The sequence below is a fragment of the Alosa alosa genome, chromosome 3 (assembly GCF_017589495.1).
Source record: "Alosa alosa isolate M-15738 ecotype Scorff River chromosome 3, AALO_Geno_1.1, whole genome shotgun sequence".
In the NCBI taxonomy this organism is placed as follows: domain Eukaryota; kingdom Metazoa; phylum Chordata; class Actinopteri; order Clupeiformes; family Clupeidae; genus Alosa; species Alosa alosa.
This window is the reverse complement of record NC_063191.1, coordinates 6,097,284-6,105,629: the sequence shown is the minus strand read 5'-3', so window position 1 is coordinate 6,105,629 and position 8,346 is coordinate 6,097,284. Positions and strand designations below refer to the sequence as shown.

Sequence of the window (8,346 nt, the reverse complement as noted above, 5' to 3'; positions counted from 1 at the left end):
ATATAATTCAATCAGTCATGGTTAACAATGCAACATAATGCCCTCTGACCCTCAACACTGGACCGCCACAAGGCTGTGTGTTATCTCCTCTTCTGTTCTCCTGTGTGTTATCTACAGTAATGATCTCACCATCACTCTGTCAAAGTATTGTATGTAAGTATGCAGATGACACCACTCCTTTACATTTCTTGGCTCACATATCAGCCATAATTTGAAAATGGGACATTAACACCGCCCACCTTATCAAAAAGGCAAATTAGAGACTTTATTTCCTAAGACAACTGAAAAAGTTTCATGTCAACAAAACCCTTTTGCTGCTCTTCTACAAAGCCGTCATTGAAAGCATCATCACATCTTCAATCCCCGTCTGGTAGCTCTGACAGTCGCACCAAGAGGAAATTAGAGAGAGTTCATCACTCACATCACTGGCTGTGACTTTATTTATATTTATTTAATTTATCCCCTTCTTCTAACAGACATCTTAATGACTGTTCAATGTTGCTTGTGCTCAAAGGCATTAAGCTAAAGACACCCACAGGACACACACACATACACACACACACACACACACACACAGACATCACACTTTACCTGTTTTTGGGAGAACTTGTGAAGTGTTTTGGGAATGTGGCCTTATTAGAGTTTTAATAGGCTAAATGTTTAGGTCCCCTGTTGGTCTCCTGATGGTGGAACAATCTGCCAAATCCCACCAAAGCAGGGCCGCTCCTCTCTGTCTTCAAAAAAATCTTGAAGACACAACTCTTCCAAGAATACTTCCTCTCCAACTGCTACTGACAAACTCACACACCTGATATTGGTAACACAAGTAATATGTTTGATAGTACACCCAAAAACAGCCCCCCAAAATTAAGGTCCTTTAGCACTATTACTCAATCTGAGCTTGGTAAAATTATAACTCAAACCGGCTCCTCAACATGTGTTTTAGATCCAATCCCTACTACATTCCTCAAAAAAGTATATGATGGCTTACCTTTTCTCAAGGTAATAAATACCTCTTTAGAAACAGGTATATTTCCAACTGCTTTTAAAACCGCTGTTGTGAAACCTTTACTTAAAAAGTCAAATCTTGACCATACCAATCTGAGCAACTACAGGCCTATATCAAATCTATCATTTTTGAGCAAAGTACTTGAAAAAGTTGTTTACAATTAGTTAAATACCTTCCTCAACGAAAACAGTATCCTTGAAAAATTCCAATCAGGTTTTAGATCAAATCACAGCACAGAAACGGCTCTAGTAAAGATAGTCAATGATCTCAGACTAGCTACCGACTCAAACAAAGTCTCAATCCTTATTCTTCTGGATTTGAGTCGTGCATTTGACACCATTGATCATAGCATCCTAATTCACCTTTATGAAGTGGGTGGGTCTCTCTGATAATGCTCTAAACTGGTTTCAAACCTACATTACTGGCAGAGATTTTTATATCAGTCTAGGAGATCATGTATCTGAAAAACATGACTTGCCTTTTGGTGTGGCCCAGGGAGCTGCCTTGGTCCCCTGCTATTTTTCTCTATATATGCTTCCATTGGGAAACGCCATAAGTCAGCATAATGTAAACTTCCACAGCTACATGAGATGATACCCAATTGTATCTTTCTGTGGAGCCAACTAACCTAGATGGCCTTTGCTCCCTCACTGCATGCCTAACCTCCATTAATCAGTGGATGAGCAAAAACTTTTGAAACTAAATGATGACAAAACAGAGGTACTTCTGGTTGGACCAAAACTAAAGCGAGATATTATTCTTAGTAATCTGGGGATCTTGGCACACCAGGTCAAACCAAAAGTAACAAGCCTCGTGTCATCTTAGATGCAGAGTTAAGTTTTAAGCCCCATATCAGTAAAGTTACTCAGACAGCCTATTTCCACTTGAGAAACATTGCCAAAGTGCTGCCCTTTTTAACTCAACAAGATGCAGAAAAACTAATTCACGCCTTTATCACTAGCAGGTTAGACTACTGCAATGCACTTTTCACTGGTCTTCCCAAAAACATCTAAATAAATTGGCACTCATACAGAACTCTGCGGCTAGACTTTTAACTAAGACTAAGAAGAGAGAACACATCACCCTGTGTTGGCTGAACTGCACTGGCTCCTATTTCCTATAGAATTGATTTTAAGGTTATGTTAATTACTTACAAAGCTCTGAATGGCATAGCACCTTCATATATCTCTGAGCTTTTAATATCTTATCAACCACAAAGGAAACTTAGATCATCCAATTCTAATCTTTTAATCATTACCCAAAGTGCTCCACAAACAAAGTGGAGAAGCTGCGTTTATCCATTATGCCCCTAAACTATGGAACACCCTGCCTCTGTACATCAAGCAGGCGAAGTTCAGTAAATATTTTAAAAAGATCTGAAAACATACCTGTACAGGAAAGCTTTTAGTTAACTCATCTTATCCTGTAGACTACATTTTCAGATTATCCTACATCTGCTACTATTGGAGCAGCCAGCCAGAAGCAGATGGGCTCCCCTATTAAGTCAGGTTCTGCTCAAGGTTTCTTCCTGGAATATGGGAGTTTTTCCTTGCCACAGTTGCCATATGGCGTGCTTGTGGGGGGTAAGAGGGTTAAGGCTGCCAGTCTTATGACGTCATTTTCTATATTTTTGATATGTTGCTGAGTATAACATAAACAGCAAAGAAAAGTGATTGATAATGACTGACTGACTATTATTGTGTTACATGCTTCAAATGTAAAGCACTTTGAGCTGCATTCTGTGTATGAAAGGTGCTATACAAATAAAGCTTTATTATTATTATTATTATTACTGATGCACACTCACCTCTTCACCTGATCTCACACACCTGATGCACACTCACCTCTTCACCTGATCTCACACACCTGATGCACACTCACCATGCTCTTCCATCTCTGCCCTCCTCTCTCCCTCCCTCTCTCCTCTACCTCCTCCTCTCTACTTCCCTCTCTTCTCTTCTCTACCTCCTCCTCTCTCCCTCCCTCTCTTCTCTACCTCCTCCTCTCTGCCTCCCTCTCTTCTCTCATCTACCTCCTCCTCTCTCCCTCCCTCTCTCCTCTACCTCCTCCTCTCTACTTCCCTCCCTCTCTCCTCTACCTCCTCCTCTCTACTTCCCTCTCTTCTCTTCTCTACCTCCCTCTCTTCTCTACCTCCTCCTCTCTACTTCCCTCTCTTCTCTTCTCTACCTCCTCCTCTCTCCCTCCCTCTCTCCTCTACCTCCTCCTCTCTACTTCCCTCTCTTCTCTTCTCTACCTCCTCCTCTCTCCCTCCCTCTCTTCTCTACCTCCTCCTCTCTGCCTCCCTCTCTTCATGACACTCATCATATTTTGTTTTATTCATAATATAAAATGATACCCCAGTATTTTCAAAATATGCTTCAATCAACACTAGATTATCGTAAACCTTGCATAACATACTAATTACATGGTGGGCCTATTAGTTTTATAGTTTTACTACAAGATTACCATAAACCTTGCATAACATACTAATTATTAGTTTTATAGTTTTACTACGAGTCCAGTAAAAGGTTATCTGTCTGTGTGATCCTCTCTTTTATGTTGTTTTAATAGATCTCGTTTCACAGGTGGTGTGTGTGTGTGTGTGTGTGTGTGTGTAAATTACATGTCCCAGTCCAACTGCACAATCTTGAAATTGGTCTTGAAATTGGTCTTACTTTAATTGGTCTGTCTGAGTGTACTGACATATCGTGGCCAATAGGGGGCAATATAAGACCATTTTACACAGAAAGATGAGACATTAAGTTACATTTTTTATTTTTTTATTTATTTCCAATACATAAGAGTGCTCTGCTCACTCATGCATATGTGCAATATCAGAACATGAGCAGACTGTGGTTTTCTGTCCAATACACCCACTCACCCCACTCCAACACACACACACACACACACACATGCACGTACACATGCCTCTCCTCTCTATCTCTAGTAGATGTAGTGTGTGTGTGTGTGTGTGTGTGTGTGTGTGTGTGTGTAAGTGTGTGAGAGAGAGAGTTCCAGTTCAGACAGGAATGTGAGAAGGGGGGACATAATTGCCAATCAGCTCTCATTCCCTAAACTACAGATAAGAAAGAGACAGAGAGAGAGAGACAGAGAGAGAGATATATGCAAACATCAGCAAACAGCAACACACACACACATACACCATATCCTTGACATAACCCAGGGCAGTATGGACAGTGCACAATGAATCTCTCTCTCTCTCTCTCTCTCTCTGTGTGTGTGTGTGACAGTGAGAGACTTCCATGGTCTCTATCATATCCCGCTGAGGTCATTGTTTGTTAGTGATAAAGTGAATGCTTTCAAGTGAATGTCACGCTCTCAAGTGTGTGCTAAGAATGTCTCTCTCTCTCGTTCTCTGTGTGGTCGTGGGATTGCACGCTGTTAACAGTTTAAAGTGCTTGTTTGTGGGGGTCGAACACGACCGCTTTGAGGTGAGGAGAATAGAGACTGTAATTACGCAGCTTTTAAAAATGACCAAGCTCAACGCGCGCGCACACGCACGCACGCTCACACACACACACACACACACACACACACACACAGTCTTTGGTTTTGAGTTCTTTCCCCGGTCAGGGAGAATCCCGAAAGCGCAGCGTGCTGGTCGGAGGGAGGGGCGGAAGGGGAGGAAGTGCACGGCCAGATTGGGGATGTGTCGAAGCGGCGGTGAAAGCGAGCAAGCGGGCGCTAACGTTACGTTCTCCGTGAAGCGTAGGATTAACGGAACTACCTCGGGACAGGCGGAACTGAGCAATCGAACTAACGAGAGGTCTACACACTCCGTCGCCGATCCTTCTGGCAACACGTAGTCTGTGCGCACACACGCACACAAACAGTCGAAAACATCCACACTCTGAAACTGCGCGGCCCAACCACACAGACACCCTCAATCTCACACACATACTGCATTATGCACGCGGACTGCAGGCTGGTATGGACGCGTCGGTAATGGTGGGGCGAGGAACCGGTGGGGCCACCGTTCTCTTCATCCTCGCGATCGGCATCCTCCTCAGCGCAAGAAGTTCGCGAGCACAGAAAGGTCAGTGCTCACTGTCTTTACTAAAATGTGTGTGTGTGTTTGCACGCGCGTGTCTGTGTGTGAGTATGTATGCGGAATGTTTAAGCTTTGTGAAAAACAGCATACGCTCCCCCGGAGGTCCGCCCACAAACCCGTTAGTTTTCATAACAGTTCACCGCACGGTAACCGAGTGTGGACGCCGCCGCTGGCCGCGTTGGCAACAACGTTGTGTATGTGCGTTTCTCCTGCTCAGTCACGGAGTAGTTTTAAGGTAGAGCAATAGGTCGGGCAGACCCGTAGCTCCACAGGTCTCATTGTTTGGGAAGGTTGGTGTTTATTGACGGCTGTTGTTTGTGTTGGGAGTAGGTGGCCGGGGAAGTGAAGGGACCTTTGGAGGCCTACGAGTTAAAAACGGCAGTTTGGCAAAATAATGTGTTTCTCAGAGTGCTAGAACGTGAGATGTAATGCTTGTCAAAAGTTTGGAAATGTTCTTGTTGAACTATACCCCTCATTTCTGAGCTAACAGTTTCTTCAGAAACAAAAGTGTACTTGATGTTGTTGACCCTGAGAGCAAGCATGCATAGGTTTTTCAGTACCATGTGTTCCTGCTGAGAGAGAGAGAGTGAGAGAGAGAGAGTGTGAGAGAGAGAGAGAGTGAGAGAGAGAGAGAGTGTCTGGGTGTAATGTTTTCACTTCGTGTCTCTGGAGTTTGTCCAGTCTCTCTTATGTAACCGCAAGCAACTGCAGATACATGCTGTAAACGCACGCGCCTGCGCATACACACACAAACACACTCACTCACACACACACACACACAAACACACTCACTCACACACACACACACACACACTAACTACAGAGAATGCATGCTTAAAGCTTTGAAAGAGATGTCATTTTTACACATTTGTTTTCTTTCTCTCACTCTCTCTCACTGTGTGTGTGTGTTGGTGCATGTGTGTGTGTGTGCGCGTGTTGGTGTGGTTGTCAGGTGACGGCTGTGGTCACACCGTGCTTGGCCGCAGCAGCGGGAGTGTGTCATCGCTGGGTTACCCCCAGTGGCTGCGCAGCGACAGTGTGTGTGAGTGGGAGATCACCGTGGACACCAAACACACCATCCAGATCCGAGTGGCCGACCTGAACGTCCAGCCCCACGACTGCCAGATCACCTACCTCAGAATCTACAACGGTATCGGTCCACACAGATCAGAGCTCGGTGAGGCACACACACACACACACACACACACACATACACATCTGAACACATACATATATGAACACACACACACACACACACACACACACACACACACACGCACACATACACACACATCTGAACACATACATATATGAACACACACGCACATATGAACACACACACACACACACACACACACACACACATATGAACACATACATATATGAACACACACACACACCTGCGCACATATGAACACACACACGCACACACACACACACACATACACATCTGAACATATACATGTATGAACACACACGCACATATGAACACACACACACACACATATGAACACATACATATATGAACACACACACACACACACCTGCGCACATATGAACACACACACGCACACACACACAAAATGCAGCCCCACAGCAGCCAGATCACTGACCACAGAATCTACGATGCCATTGGTTCACACAGATTAGAGCTTGTTGAGGCACACACACACACACACACACACACACACACACACACACACACACACACACACACACACAAAATGTGTGTGTGTGTGTGTGTGTGTGTGTGTGTGTGTGTGTGTGTGTGTGTGTGTGTGTGTGTGTGTGTGTGTGTGTGTGTGTGTTGTGTGTGTGTGTGTGTGTGTGTGTGTGTGTGTGTGTGTGTGTGTGTGTGTGCACGCGCATGAGGAGGTTAAAGAGAGTTAAACACATGAACAGTGAAACAGTGAAAGAATCATTACACACATGCAATTTAGAATTCTGAGACAGATACCGAGCATGCTATCAAAACACATTGATGACATCATTTCCTGGGAGACAGACACAGCAGAATGTTTAGCGTCTGTGTCATCAAAGAAAGTGCCAGAGATCTATCTGCCTCCCTCCTTCCCTCTCTCTCTCTCTCTCTCTCTCTCTCTCTATATATCTCTCTCTCTCTTTCTCTATCTCTCTCACACACACACACAGATTCAGATTAAGGCTACATATGTTACATCCTAACCACCCTCTCATATACACACAAACTCAGACAAGTACTATGGAATGCTAAATCGTACCCACTCATCATGTTCTGGCAGCCCAACTAAAGTGAATCTTCTGTAGCAGAGGACCCTGAGCCACTGCATCCTGTCATATAGGATGGCTGAATGAGGATGTCATGTGGGATAGCTGAATGAGGATGTCATGTGGAATGGCTGAATGAGGATGTTAGAGGCTTAGGTGTAGTTACAGAGTGAACCATGACATGCATTACTAGCATGTACAGCATAAAGTCATTTCTTACCAAAGCTTGACAAGGTCAACAAAGCAAAAGTTTTGTGTCTTTCTTTCCCTCTCTCTGTCTCTGTCTCTCTCTCCTTCCCTCTCTCTTTCCCTCTCCATCTCTCTCCCTCTCTCGCCCTATCTGGATGCAGTGAAGCTTTGTGGGAAGGATCTGCAGATTCCTGAGCTGATCCGTACCCACGGCAACCAGGTGACTATCCAGTTCATGAGTGGACCACACAGCAATGGGCGGGGCTTCTTCCTGTCATACTCCACTGACGAGCACCCAGGTAAGGACATGATTCAATCGGAACCACGTTTGTTCCACTCATCTATATGTGGTGTGTGTGTTGGGGGAGAGGATGCTGCTGCTGATGTGTGTGTGTGTGTGTGTTGGGGGTGCTGCTGATTTGTGTCTGTGTGTGTGTGTGTGTTGGGGAGGGGGGGTTAAGCTGCTGATGGCTTTAGGTGTCTAAGGCTACATCCACAGTATTCCGTTTTCTTTTGATTCCTAAACACTTTTGTTACGTTTGCGTGTGTGTGTGTGTTTCTGTGTTTTTGTATGCGTGTGTGTGCGCGTGCCTGTGCATGTGCTTGTGCCTGTGTCTGTGTCTGTGGGTATGTGAGTGGTTGTATTTAGTCAATGTTTGTGCTATAATTTGATTCAAGACGTGCTGTTAGGGCTGCTGTGTGTGTGTGTGTGTGTGTGTGTGTGTGTGTGTTGTTGTTGTTTGCGCATCTCTATCTACACTACTCCAGCGTTGTTCTGTGTGTGTGTGTGTGTGTGTGTGTGTGTGTGTGTGTGTGTGTGTGTGCGCTG

The 8,346-nt window shown here is 44.6% G+C and overlaps 1 protein-coding gene across 1 annotated transcript in view; it reads left to right on the top strand.

The window, feature by feature from the left end:
* The first annotated feature begins 4,572 nt into the window (after nucleotides 1–4,572).
* The window catches only part of dcbld2 (discoidin, CUB and LCCL domain containing 2), a 23,290-nt gene continuing 19,516 nt past the window's right edge, over nucleotides 4,573–8,346 (top strand). The window contains exons 1-3 of the mRNA XM_048238536.1: nucleotides 4,573–5,066; nucleotides 6,034–6,258; nucleotides 7,679–7,816. Of these exons, the coding sequence (XP_048094493.1) occupies nucleotides 4,961–5,066; nucleotides 6,034–6,258; nucleotides 7,679–7,816 (469 nt within the window). The 5' untranslated portion in view covers nucleotides 4,573–4,960. The remainder of the gene's footprint in view (nucleotides 5,067–6,033; nucleotides 6,259–7,678; nucleotides 7,817–8,346) is intronic.